Genomic DNA, 15,076 nt, shown 5'->3' with positions numbered 1-15,076 from the left:
GTTACGATTGATCTGATCAATCGTAACTAAGGACGGCCAGCAATGTCAACATCTACTATGCATGTTTGTTCAAAATATTTTCGAACTATAATGTATATTCATGCATTCATTGTTTTCTTGAAAATTCATTGTGCTTCTCTTTGTTTACAAAGGACATTGTGCAAATTTCCTTTGGAAAAAATTATGACACTGATGGATTTCCATAGAGTTACGATTGTTGATTGGATCAGTCGTAACTCTTTGTAAGACGGGGCCCTGATATCATAAGATATACTTACCCCAACATTCCATTCTCTTTGGTTTTGATATGATGCAGAAATAAGAGGATAGCCTGAAATAAGTTGTTTCTTCCCTGTATTTGGAGGAAATAAGAATATTTATAACATTAAATGTATGAATAGCTTAACATCATGATTCTTGTCCACTCGAGATGTATATATATTCTAATGACTTCTTTACAAAATTAGCATGTAGTAATGACCATGTATGAATAAAGGTTTGTTCATATTTTAATGAACATATAAAAAAAAACTTAACGTAGAAAATACATACCGGTACATCAAACATTTTAATATCCAAAATACCAGCAAAATTTAATAGTGTGATTAACAAATGGAATTAACCCCCCCCCCAAAAAAAAAAATAATGAAGTGAAGTGAAAAGGGAGATGGGTATGACGAGCAGCAACTTTATAACCATAAATTCAAAAGCTATTTGTCGGAGTAATCAACAAGAAGTTATTTTTGTTTTCTTCAAATTTATCTAAGCTCACCCAAGGCAATGGCCTCTGATGCCTTACTGATTGGCCTAAATGCCTCTTCCACTGGCCTAAGGTAGTTTAGTGGCCATTTTATAGTTGTAATACAAAAAAAGCCCTTTGATAAGTGGCCTTGTCTGAAAAAAATAGCAATTTATGGCCTAAAATTCATCTCGAGTAATCCAAGCGTGTATCGAACTAGTTACATTTGGTAGGTCCCATGTATTATCACCGAGTAAAACCTTGCAGTGAGGGGGGGTCTAGGATTGTTCTGAACTAACCTTTTGGAAGTCCCATGTGTCATAACCAAGTATAACCTTGCAGTGAGGGGGGGGGGGTTGGTGTCTAGGATTGTACTGAACTAACCTTTGGTAGGTCCTATGTATCATCACCAAGTATAACATTGTAATGGGGGGGGGGGTGTCTAAGATTGTATTGAACTAACCTTTGGTAGGTCCCATGTATCATCACCAAGTATAACCTTGTAGTGAGGGGGGAGGGGGTGTCTAAGAATGTACTGAACTAACCTTTGGTAGGTCCCATGCATCATCACCAAGTATAACCTTGTTTGTAGTGAGGGGGGGGGGGTGTCTCAGATTGTATTGAACTAACCTTTGGTAGGTCCCATGTATCATCACCAAGTATAACATTGTAGTGAGGGGGGGGGTCTAAGATTGTACTGAACTAACCTTTGGTAGGTCCCATGCATCATCACCAAGTATAACCTTGTTTGTAGTGAGGGGGGGGGGGGGTGTCTAGGATTGTATTGAACTAACCTTTGGTAGGTCCCATGTATCATCACCAAGTATAACATTGTAGTGAGGGGGGGGGGTCTAAGATTGTACTGAACTAACCTTTGGTAGGTCCCATGCATCATCACCAAGTATAACCTTGTAGTGAGAGGGAGGGGGGTGTCTAAGATTGTACTGAACTAACCTTTGGTAGGTCCCATGCATCATCACCAAGTATAACCTTGTTTGTAGTGAGGGGGGGGGGGGGTGTCTAAGATTGTATTGAACTAACCTTTGGTAGGTCCCATGTATCATCACCAAGTATAACATTGTAGTGAGGGGGGGGGGGTCTAAGATTGTACTGAACTAACCTTTGGTAGGTCCCATGTATCATCACCAAGTATAACCTTGCTGTGAGGGGGGGGGGGGGTCTAAGATTGTACTGAACTAACCTTTGGTAGGTCCCATGCATCATCACCAAGTATAACCTTGTTTGTAGTGAGGGGGGGGGGGTGTCTAAGATTGTACTGAACTAACCTTTGGTAAGTCCCATGTATCATCACCAAGTATAACCTTGTAGCGAGGGGGGGGGTCTAAGATTGAAATGAACTAACCTTTGGTAGGTCCATGTATCATCACCAAGTATAACCTTGTAGTGAGGGGGGGGGGGGTGTCTAGGATTGAAATGAACTAACCTTTGGGAGGTCCCATGTATCATCACCAAGTATAACCTTGTAGTGAGAGGGAGGGGGGTGTCTAAGATTGTACTGAACTAACCTTTAGTAGGTCCCATGTATCATCACCAAGTATAACCTTGTAGTGAGAGGGAGGGGGGTGTCTAAGAATGTACTGAACTAACCTTTGGTAGGTCCCATGTATCATCACCAAGTATAACCTTGTTTGTAGTGAGGGGGGGGGGGAGTGTCTAGGATTGTATTGAACTAACCTTTAGTAGGTCCCATGTATCATCACCAAGTATAACCTTGTTTGTAGTGAGGGGGGGGGAGTGTCTAAGATTGTACTGAACTAACCTTTAGTAGGTCCCATGTATCATCACCAAGTATAACCTTGTAGTGAGAGGGAGGGGGGTGTCTAAGATTGTACTGAACTAACCTTTGGTAGGTCCCATGCATCATCACCAAGTATAACCTTGTTTGTAGTGAGGGGGGGGGGGTGTCTAAGATTGTACTGAACTAACCTTTGGTAAGTCCCATGTATCATCACCAAGTATAACCTTGTAGCGAGGGGGGGGTCTAAGATTGAAATGAACTAACCTTTGGTAGGTCCATGTATCATCACCAAGTATAACCTTGTAGTGAGGGGGGGGGGTGTCTAGGATTGAAATGAACTAACCTTTGGGAGGTCCCATGTATCATCACCAAGTATAACCTTGTAGTGAGAGGGAGGGGGGTGTCTAAGAATGTACTGAACTAACCTTTGGTAGGTCCCATGTATCATCACCAAGTATAACCTTGTTTGTAGTGAGGGGGGGGGGGAGTGTCTAGGATTGTATTGAACTAACCTTTAGTAGGTCCCATGTATCATCACCAAGTATAACCTTGTTTGTAGTGAGGGGGGGGGAGTGTCTAAGATTGTATTGAACTAACCTTTGGTAGGTCCCATGTATCATCACCAAGTATAACCTTGTAGTGAGAGGGAGGGGGGTGTCTAAGAATGTACTGAACTAACCTTTGGTAGGTCCCATGTATCATCACCAAGTATAACCTTGTTTGTAGTGAGGGGGGGGGGAGTGTCTAAGATTGTATTGAACTAACCTTTAGTAGGTCCCATGTATCATCACCAAGTATAACCTTGTTTGTAGTGAGGGGGGGGGAGTGTCTAGGATTGTACTGAACTAACCTTTAGTAGGTCCCATGTATCATCACCAAGTATAACCTTGCTGTGAGGGGGGGGGGTCTAAGATTGTACTGAACTAACCTTTGGTAAGTCCCATGTATCATCACCAAGTATAACCTTGTAGCGAGGGGGGGGGGGTCTAAGATTGAAATGAACTAACCTTTGGTAGGTCCATGTATCATCACCAAGTATAACCTTGTAGTGAGGGGGGGGGGGGTGTCTAGGATTGAAATGAACTAACCTTTGGGAGGTCCCATGTATCATCACCAAGTATAACCTTGTAGTGAGGGAGGGGAGGGGGTGTCTAAGAATGTACTGAACTAACCTTTGGTAGGTCCCATGTATCATCACCAAGTATAACCTTGTTTGTAGTGAGGGGGGGGGGGAGTGTCTAGGATTGTATTGAACTAACCTTTGGTAGGTCCCATGCATCATCACCAAGTATAACCTTGTAGTGAGGGGGGGGGGAGGTGTCTAGGATTGTATTGAACTAACCTTTGGTAGGTCCCATGCATCATCACCAAGTATAACCTTGTAGTGAGGGGGGAGGGGGTGTCTAAGATTGTACTGAACTAACCTTTGGTAGGTCCCATGTATCATCACCAAGTATAACCTTGTAGTGAGGTGGGTTGATCTTGGATTGGAAGAGCAGCAAATTTTCCTTCTTCAGATCTACAAAAACAATGAAACATCAAGATTGGATAATTTGTGTTGCATAAAAATGTGATGATCAGAATGTAGGGGCTTGGTAAAATTTTTAATACCATCGGTCACAGCTTGTTATTCCAAATGTTTATATACTCTGCAGTTTTGACATTCTGAAGCTTCATTAATCTGGAGATTTGTTAATCCAAAAAATGAATTTAGATTCAAGTTTACAAAAATTTGTCAATCTGACAATAAAATAATGCTCGTTATTTAAAACTTCTTACAAAAAAATTGCTAGAATTCTATGGAAAATGTGCTCTTGGTCAATCAAGCGGCATCATATTTTCAAAAGTTTGAACCATCACTAAAAGTGTTTCATCAACATTAGCCTTCCAACATAAGTTGTCAGATCTGACAACTTACCTTGGTTTTCATTAGCTGAGAGGGACAAGTGTCTGAATGCTACCATGGTAAATGTCAGATCAAACAAACTTTGTTGGGTAAAACATCCAATAAGTACTTTTATCAAACGCTCTCATGTATTCAGGCATATATCATGAACAATGGTTAGAATGAGAAACAGCCAACAGGTCATTTTTTCAAACAATCTGCACATGATGACAATCCTCTCCTGCTCATTGTGAATGTTATAATAATTTGGTGGATCATATTTGTTTGGAATGATATATATATATATATATTTTTTTTTTGGTCAACTTTATCTGGGATTCAAGTCCAAAAGAGCAATCAACTTATTATACAAATGATATAAATGCAGAAAGAAAACAAACAAATAAAAATCAAATTAAAAAGTACCTGGTTTGTCAGGCATCTTCATGAAGTATTGGTCAGTAAAGATTTTTCCATCTGGATGCTTAGGGTGGGGTGGAAGGCAGGAATCCAGATAGGTGCATAGAGCATGGAGTACAAGCTGCAGAAATAAATAAGTACAGAAGAGTTTGTGAAAATTTGCTCAAGGAAATGAACACAAAATTACAGGATAAAATAATTACATTTTTCAAACACGATATTGTTATAAGTCCCCCAAAATTGAACTTACAATACTCTTCTATAAGATTTTGAATCACCTTTTAAAAAAAGTTATCTTCACCTTTAAAAAAATACATATATATTTTTTAACCTCTATCTAAATTTTTGTTCTATCCTAAAAATATATAGAGAAGATATCTTTAATAAGTGTGGGAGCATCATAAACTAGTGCCTTTCGATCAGAGGAACTTGGGTTTGAATCTCAACCATGGCAATGTTTCCCTCAGCAAGAAATTCATCCAAATTGTGCTGCACTTGACCCAGGTGAGGTAAATGGGTACCTGGCAGGAATGAATTGCTTTAAATAATTGTGTGGTGTATAAAGGCTGGCCAGGCCAAGGCCAGGGTAATAATATCCAAAGTGTAGTTTTGGAAGCATAGAAACATTAGATGATAACGTGATATGAGCTATATAAATACACAATATTATCAATTATATCATAAAACAGAGATATGAATCCTAATCAAACAACCAACTGAACTCTTTCACTTTACCAGTCTTATTGGCCCAAATTCACAAAGGTGGTTTTGAAAACCCAAGGTTGAATCCATGGTTTATGCAGATTTCCTGTATAAATTACGCTTAATTTGGCGCGTATCGGGCGTGTGTATAAAAAATGTCCAATGCTGATGCGCGCTGTTGTCACAGTGCGCCAAATTGACGCCCGTTACCATGGTTAGATACGCTATTTTATTCATGAGTCCACTGTTTGAAGAGTGGACTCATGAATAAACAGCGGACTCATGAATAAAATAGCGTGCATAACCACGGCAACAGGCGTCAATTTGGCGCACTGTGACAAAAGCGCGCATCAGCATTGGACATTTTTTTTTATATACGCGGTAAATAAGCATAATTTATACAGAAAATCTGCATAAACCATGGACTCAACCGTGGGTTTTCAAAACCACCTTTGTGAATTCGGGCCATTTTGTTTTAGCTAACAAGCAAATTTGCTAATGACTAATACTAACGACTAGTTCTATTGACCAATCATGGTTTTGAGATGAGGATGGTTTATCAAATTACAAGGATCAACATCACTTTCTTTGAAAACATATAAGAAACATCATATTACACAAGCATTAATATAATTACACACACTTGTTACCTTTAAAAAAGTCAAAATGCCCAAGGCATAGTAAGAGCTGTTCCATAGTTACCTAGTGAATAATTCTTACTAATGCCCTCCATGATGTGTATTATTTCATACTATTTACTCACCACACAGTCGGTAGGCAAATCCTTCTGCCACTTGCGGCCCTTATACTCTCCACCCTGATCCCAGCGGAACTCACAGATGTAACCACCTCGAGCAAGGTCTGAGGAAAAGGTGCCAGAAATTTGCAAAATTGATTTGAAGATTCTTTCTTTTCTAATGCATGAAGAAATGCATCTTAAACTACTGAATAAATAAGGATTAAACCTAAAAGGACTTCACACGATTTTTCTGGAATGCGCAAAGATTCTTTGAAGTCTTGTACACCATTTGAGATCAAATTTGTGACATGTGGGTTTGGCATTGTGAGACCACATGACTTTTACGAGACAATGTCATGCCAAAAATGGCTCATTCTCATACCTCATGTACAAAGTTAATGGGAGATGAAATTCATAAAAGAAAGATTATTTTCAATTCGTAATAGTCTGCTTAATTAATTTAGGATTAAATTTACTTCTTAAAAAAATAGTCTGTAAAAATTTTGATTGAAAACTAAACAATGAAAAACAAACGATGAAGAAACAAAGAAATTGGGTATAACCAGGGTGCTACATAACTTTTTTGAAGCACTTGCCCAGTCGGGCAAGTAAATTTTCAAATAGTTGGAAAATACTTGCCCGTAAGAAAAAGGACAAGACATAAATTCATTCCTCGTAAATGACAAAGTATGACAGCTTCGGTCTCGTCTTTGATTGAATTTTTATCAGTCTCAATTTTTTTATTACCATGAATTTATTTATTTTTCTCATAAAATGTGGGGACATTTTAAGCTAAACTCGGTTAAAAAGTGTAGTTGAATTACGTATAAGTGTAATCGATCATGATTGTGATCGGGCGTCCATGTAATTATTTTGTATTTAATAATAGGAAAAAAATGACATAAATTCATTCCTTGTGACTGACAAAGTAATGGTAAAGTATGTATATTTTACCTTCTGAAATATACATATCAATATTAAAGATAAATAAATAAGAGATGAAGTACTGAGGTTAGAAAAAACGGAAAAGATAAAAATTCAAAGCAAGTCAACGCATGTTCCCTGATCGTGTACCGGAAATGGTTGATAAGGAAAGGAAAACAGGACGTCCAAACAACCTGCTCTCAGTTGCTATTACGCTGGTAAAATTCATATTCTGAATTTGAAATGTTTTTCCATTGTCAATCGAGCTTAACTCGGTTAAAAAGTGTAGTTGAATTACGTATAAGTGTAATCGATCATGATTGTGATCGGGCGTCCATGTAATTGTTTTGTATTTAATAATAGAAAAAAAATGACATAAATTCATTCCTTGTGACTGACAAAGTAATGGTAAAGTATGTATATTTCACCTTCTGAAATATACATATCAATATTAAAGATAAATAAATAAGAGATGAAGTACTGAGGTTAGAAAAAACGGAAAAGATAAAAATTCAAAGCAAGTCAACGCATGTTCCCTGATCGTGTACCGGAAATGGTTGATAAGGAAAGGAAAACAGGACGTCCAAACAACCTGCTCTCAGTTGCTATTACGCTGGTAAAATTCATATTCCGAATTTGAAATGTTTTTCCATTGTCAATATTTTCTAAAAAGTGGTTTAATCTGGTCATTTACTGAAAATGAAATGATAAATTTTCAGTTCCTTCTTGGTTCTGACGATCAACGCCGAGTGATTTCATAACACTAAAATACACAGTACAGTCCCATGTACTCATTTTCGTGTTGGAAATATGTTTGAAGTCACTCGAGTGTCAATCTTTCGGGACCAAGAATGGACTGATATTTTATCTTTTTAAAGTAATTGATTGACCAGATTTAACCACTTTTCAGAAAATAGGGACTTTCTAAAAGATTTCATATTCTTTGGAATGTGAATTTTACCAGTATAATAACAGTTGAGTGGAGGTTGTTTGTCTACTGTTCCGACATTCCCGATCAACACATTCCAATCGGAGAAGCTGCGTTTGCAATGGCATTGTAATCGATCATGATCATATTTTCATGGAATAATCAATGAACAAAAAATATTCTGTTCTTTGTAATTCTGTTTCTGTCCTCATTCTCTCGTTATCAATATTATTTTCTTTGTTTTTTTATTCAATTTAAAAATGAAAGTAGAAACGACTCTTATTTTTGGTTTCAAGATTGAAATAAATAAAAGAAAGTTATGCAGCAATTTTTATAACCATTCTTTATAAAAACAAAATTTATTATAAATATACGACAGATATTGCTTATGTTAATTTGTTGGAGGGTTGGCAATCTTTAGTTTCATGTGTTGATAATTTAATTGCGCATTTATTGCCGAACCCCGAACCGAACCAAAGTTCAGAAAAAATTTGCCGAACCCTGCCGAACCGAACAGAACCCGAACATGCCGCCTGACTTGCAGCACTAGATGAAGGAAGGCAGAAAGAAAAAATAAGGAAGAAAAGAAAGGATGGATGAAAAAAAAAAGAAAGATCAGAAGAACAAAAGACAAAAAAAATGAAAATCAGAAAGAAAGAAGGAAAGAAAGAAAGGAAGAAAGAAAGAAGGAAGGAAAGAAAAAAAAATAGAAAAAAACTGAGGGGAAAAGAAAGGAAGGAAAGAAAGGAACGAATAAAAAAGAAAAAGAAAGAAAAAAGGTAAAAAGAAAGAAAGGAAGAAAGAAAAGGTAAAGGATTGATGGAAGGAAATGAGAAAGAAAGAAAACGAGAGAAAGGAAAGAAGGAAGATAGGAAGAAAGAAAAGGTATAAGGATAGATGGAAGGAAGGAAAAAAAGATAGAACGATAGACAGAAAGAAATGAAGGAAAGAGATGAAGGAAGGCAGAATGAAAAATAAGTAAGAAAAGAAAGGATGGATGGAAAAAAAAGATCAAAAGAACGAAAGACAGAAATAAAGAAAAACAGAAAGAAAGAAAGAAAGAAAGAATGAAAGACAAAAAGAAAGTATGAAAGGGATGAAGAAAGTAAGGAAGAAAAAAAGACAGGAAGAAAAGGTAAAGAATGGATGGACGGAAGGAAGATAGTAAGAAAGAATGAAAGGAAGGGGAAAAAGAAGGAAGGATTAAAGAAATAGGTAAACAAAGGGCGGATGGAAGAAAGAAAGATAAAAAGATAGAAAGAAAAGAAAGACAGCTATAGTAACAGAAAAAATTAACAAAAGAAGGTAGGAAATTTAAAGAAATAAAAAGAGATTCAAAAGAAGGAAAGATAGGCAGAAAGAAAGAAAATAGAGAGGAAGAAAGCTCAAACTATCCAGTCATAGATAAAGAAGAAAATTTATCAATTTCCTTGGCTAAAAAAATAGTTACGAAAGAAACCACGTTTATCAACATACACACAAATGCATATGTGGGACTGTCAAACAATGTATTTCAGTGTGTGCGATACAGACGATCATTTGAAACCCGATCTTTTTGAAGCATAACAGAAGGGAAAATTTCTCCTTTTACTGCTTACAAATGACAGAGCTACCTCCAATTTTTAGGAAATATGGACACTACAAGAATTTTCATTGGTAAGAAATGTGAATTTTGACAGTTCTGTGGGAGATTTCTTCCAGAGCAAACTTCATTCGTGCAGCACGGTACTCGTACAAACTTAACTACATGCTTATCGGCTGCGTGGACTAAGCGCTAGCTAGCTAGGTACATGTATGCTAGACTGCCAGTGATTCTGTGTGTGTGTGTGTACGTCTCTGAGCTGTGTGTTTATTGCAGAAAATGGCGCACATTGCGCAAATTTTGCAATTCGAAAGAAGAAATTAAGGATATTGCTTTTTTTTTGTCTCTTTTTCTTTTCTATATTTTGATGGTGAAATATGGGTGATCTTTCTAAAATATAATTTCCATAGGAGAATTTTGCTTGCCCGATTCGGGCAAGCAGTTTTTGTCTTTGCTTAAAAACACTTGCCCGACTCTAACTTTTACTTGCCCCGGGCAATCGGGCAAGCGCTTATGTCGCACCCTGGTATAACATATGCAATTAATGTTTTTCATGAATAAATTTGCATATTTTATTCATGATAATAAAAAATAAAATTATTTTAGGAATTTTTGATTTTATACTGGCTTGACATCTATGTTGCAAAGAAATGGCCCAATCTATTTAGGGATAAAAAGGAAGCATGAGCTCTCACCTCTGTATCTCTGTATAATGTATTCCTGGTTGGATGATATATCAAGGTATGAGAGCAGGACGTTGAGCGAAGGTACATGCTGGCTCTTCAAAATGGCAACCTGACGAAGAGCTGATATACTCGTATCTGAAGCAAGATTTGGAAAAAACACAACATTACTCTCTTGTGTTACAAAGTCCTGAGCGGCTGAGCCCAATAACATAAAGTTTCGCAACTGATTTTGAAGCTGATTTCTATGACTGATTGCATTGATTAATGTGTATGATCCATTGTAAAAACTAGCCATTGTTATTAAAGCTTTAAGTTTCAGTGTCCTGGTGGGTGTTTCATAAAGCATTTTGTAAGTTATGAGTGACTTCATGAATGACTGGTGACCCTTTCTTACGAACAAAATCAACACCTATGGAAATCTGGTGGGTTTCATTTACCACAAGAAAGGAACACCAGGGCCCCGTCTTACACAGATATGCAATTGATCCGATCAATCACAACTATGGACGGCCATCAACGTCAACATCTATTATGCATGTTTGTTCAAAATATTTTCTAACTATGATTATATTCATGCATTCCTTGTTTTCTAGAAAATTCACTGTGCTTCTCTTTGTTTACAAAGGACATTGTGCAAATTTTCTGTAGAAAAAATATGACACTGATGGATTTCCATAGAGTTACAATTGATTGGATCAATCGTAACTCTTTGTAAGACGGGGCCCAGTTGTTTGTAACTTAAGAACAGTTTTATGAAACACCCACCAGGTTGAACCTGGGAACGGTACTGCAATCTGTACCCTTATCTGTATAACTATATACATACCCCCTATCTGTAGATCCCCATGTCCAAGCCTATGGAGTGTCTTGTTAACATTGTCTATCTCTTTGACAATAGGTGCAAGTACAGTCTGACTCAGCCACTGAAATAGATAAAAAAATAACAAAATAAACATATACCCAGGCATCTCATTCATTGCTATTCAGTAGTTTGCATATTACACACCATATTTATTCATTTTCAAGGCCTTCACAGGGTTTTCATTAGTCTGGATTAGGATAATCATTTGATTGTTTTTTTTCTCTGCATATGTGTTGTAAGCAGGATGCAGGCAATAAAAAAAGAAGTCACATATATCCAGATCTAGAATAGGTTGATTCCATACATTGGCGGCGGAAGGCAACACATTTAGGGGGGATCCACCTGAAATTTTGGGATGGACACAGTTCAAAAATTTGACAAGCCAAAAAAAAAAATCAATAAAAAAGGTTATCAACACAACATTTTTAAAAGGGACCACCAAAATTTTTTGAAAAGCAAAAAAAAAAAAAAAAGGTTACCAACCAAAGTTTTAGAGGGGGAACACAAAATATTTAGGGGGGACACCTGAATTTAAGGGTGAAGCAGGAAACAAAATTGACCAGCAAAAAAAAAAAAAAAAAAAACGGTTCTCAACAAAAAATTTAGGGGGGGGACCAACCCCCACCCCGAATTTAGAGGGGCACAGGTCCCCCTGTCCCCCCCGCTTCCGCCGCCTATGATTCCATATACATGAAGGTTGCTCCTTATCTTTTTGAATTATAAAAAATTACATTACATTATATTCTGCTTTATCTTATTGTTATAACTGATGAATCATTTTATTGTGTTTTGTAATAACTTTCTTGTTATAAGGCTTATATTTTCTATACTAATTTGATATCTTAATCTTATTCATTCATATTTATAAGAGCTTAAGAGAACTAATAAGTTTTTTTAAGTATTTAATAAGCATTCTGCATTATTCTTATCATTATTATTACTATTATTATTATACTACTGCATATGTGGCCATTAATTTTCTTTTTTTTTTAATGCCAATTATACAGATACCAAGTAAAGCACCTGTAGGAGTGATATCAAAATAAGGGTGCAAAGATAGTGAAATGCTCGAAAAATCATTCCTATGGCCCATACCAACGCACCTGTCTTAAATTGGCAATCCACCGGTCAAGGGTCTCCCTGTCCACCTCTAGCTTCTCCCAGGCCTCTTCTGCTCCGTAGGTAGCGGGATAGTCCTGGTCATCCTTGCCCCGTCCAGTAGCCGGAGACTGAGGAGACCTACTGGCTAGCTGGTACTGATACTTGCCCAGCAGGTAGGTGAAGTCCGCAGCTGACCGGTTGTAGGCCCAGAAGGACGGGCTACTGTTTGGAGATTGGTCTGGCATTCCTGTTGTTGTTGTTGCAGAGTTGATAACACAAGTTTAATTTACTGAGACACAATTTTAATCATAGATTGCTTTACGATTGGATATAGGAGTTTCAAAATGAAAAATTGTGACTGACCGAGGTTCAGAATCTTTAAAAATCTAAACTTGAGTGACTTAAATAATCTTTGAAAACCACTAATTGCTGATAATTGAGTAAATGGAAGGGAGTGGGGCATTAGTCTATATCACTTGTCAAAATCTATTTATCTTGACAAAATTACAAAATTGTATTGATCTCATTTTTCAAATGGCCATAATCTTTTTTAGTTGTATTATCATATAAATAATTTTATAATGACTGGATTCCCTTAATGATGTTGCTAGAGTAAGGGGTGTTTATTCCAATACCATAAACAATAAAAATGTTTTTTTAGAGATAAAAAACTACAAAACTATATTAAAACTCGTACAGGATGTTCAGTGATACTTGATTACTCTTATGTCCAAGTTTTATGAAGTAGATCCATAAATTTTCAGTTAGGATGGTAATTTAACAAATACCCCCAACACGGCCAAAGTTCATTGACCTTAAATGACCATTGACCATGGTCATGTGACCTGAAACTCGCACAGGATATTCAGTGGTACTTGATTAACCTAATGTCCAAGTTTCATGAACTAGATCCATAAATTTTCAAAGTTATGATGGTCATTCAACAAATACCCCCAACACGGCCAATGTTCATTGACCCTAAATGACCTTTGACCTTGGTCACGTGACCTGAAACTCGAGCAGGATGTTCACTAATACTTGATTAACCTTATCCTTAAGTTTCATGAACTAGGTCCATATACTTTCTAAGTTATGATGTCATTTCAAAAACTTAACCTTCGGTTAAGATTTTGAAAATAATTTTCCCAACATGGTCTAAGTTCATTGACCCTAAATGACCTTTGACCTTGGTCATGTGACCTGAAACTCAGGCAGGATGTTCAGTAATACTTGATTAACCTTATGTCCAAGTTTCATGAACTAGGTCCATATACTTTCTAAGTTGTGATGTCATTTCTAAAATTTAACCTTAGGTTAAGATTTGATGTTGACGCCGCTGCCGTCGCCACCGCCGCCGCCGTCGGTAAAAGCGGCGCCTATAGTCTCGCTCTGCTATGCAGGCGAGACAAAAAACAAGTGGAGCGCCTCTGGCAGTCTCGCCTGCATTACACAATTCAATATAGCAGTGCTGACTTTGAAAACTACTATATTATATCATATAATGATATAATACTATGTTCATTTGGCTCTAAATGACATCTGATCTTGTTCATGTGACCTAAGACTTGTAAGTGATACCGGATTACTCTTATGTCCAAGTTTCATGAACTAGGTCCAAAAACTTTCAGTTATGATGGTAATTCAACAAACACCCCAAACATGGTCAAATTTCATTGACCTTAAATGATGTCTGACTTTGGTCATGTGACCTGAAACTCGCACAGGATGTTCAGTAATACTTGATTACTCTTATTTCCATGTTTTATGAACTACGTCCATAAACTTTCAGAGTTATGATGGTAATTCAACAAATACCCCCAACATGGTCAAATTTCATTGACCTTAAATGACCTCTGGCCTTGGTCATGTGACCTGAAACTCGCACAGGATGTTCAGTGATACTCAATTACTCTTATGTCCAAGTTTTATAAACTAGATCCATAAACTTAGTTATATTGGTAATTCAATAAAATTTCCCCAACTTGGCCAAAGTTCATTGACCCTAAATGACCTTTGACCTTGGTCATGTGACCTGAAACTCAGGCAGGATATTCAGTAATACTTCATTACCCTAATGTCTAGGTTTCATGAACTAGATTTATATACTTTCTAATATATGATGAAATTTCAAAAACTTAACCTTAGGTTAAAAATTTGATGCTGATTCCCCCAACATGGTCCAAGTTCATTGACCCCAAATGATGTTTGACCTTGATCATGTGACCTGAAACTCAGGCAGGATGTTCAGTAATACTTGATTAATCTAATATCCAAGTTTCATGAACTAGGTCCATATATTTTCTAAGTTATGATGTCATTTCAAAATCTTAATGTTCGGTTAAGATTTGATGTTGACGCCGCCTACAGTCTTGCTCTGCTATGCAGGCGAGACAAAAATTAACATGGGAGCAATAACCACTGTATATAACTATAAAAATCTTATCTGAATGTTAACTTTTCTTACCAAGCATGTTTTTCTTTTCCTTTTCTTCATATGAAGATAAGTAGCTTCTTAAAGCAGCCTCATCAGAAATAACTGTATCTGGCGTCATCACTGGAAAGCAACAAATCAAAGATATTTTACATTTACAGGTACACATCAAGATATGAGCCAGATATATCATTTACACATCATGGTGGACTGATAGATGGATGGAAAGATGGATGGGTGGAAAGATGGATGGTGGAAGGATGGGTGGATGGAAAAATGGATGGGTGAGTGGAAAGATGGATTGGGAGATGTATGGAT

General features: G+C 36.9%; 1 protein-coding gene across 2 annotated transcripts in view; it reads right to left on the bottom strand.

The window, feature by feature from the left end:
- Positions 1-15,076, bottom strand: part of LOC129257458 (transmembrane protein 209-like) — a 32,125-nt gene that overhangs the window by 4,727 nt on the left and 12,322 nt on the right. For both annotated transcript variants that reach the window (XM_064096810.1, XM_054895782.2), the window contains 8 exons: positions 14,792-14,881; positions 12,330-12,574; positions 11,191-11,287; positions 10,374-10,499; positions 6,269-6,366; positions 4,810-4,924; positions 3,923-4,017; positions 279-352 (listed from right to left, as the gene is read on the bottom strand). In XM_064096810.1, the coding sequence (XP_063952880.1) occupies positions 279-352; positions 3,923-4,017; positions 4,810-4,924; positions 6,269-6,366; positions 10,374-10,499; positions 11,191-11,287; positions 12,330-12,574; positions 14,792-14,881 (940 nt within the window). The remainder of the gene's footprint in view (positions 1-278; positions 353-3,922; positions 4,018-4,809; positions 4,925-6,268; positions 6,367-10,373; positions 10,500-11,190; positions 11,288-12,329; positions 12,575-14,791; positions 14,882-15,076) is intronic.

Source organism: Lytechinus pictus, chromosome 3 (genome assembly GCF_037042905.1).
Source record: "Lytechinus pictus isolate F3 Inbred chromosome 3, Lp3.0, whole genome shotgun sequence".
Taxonomy (NCBI): Eukaryota; Metazoa; Echinodermata; class Echinoidea; order Temnopleuroida; family Toxopneustidae; genus Lytechinus; species Lytechinus pictus.
Note: the sequence above shows the minus strand (reverse complement) of the source record. Positions and strands in the feature narration are given on the sequence as shown.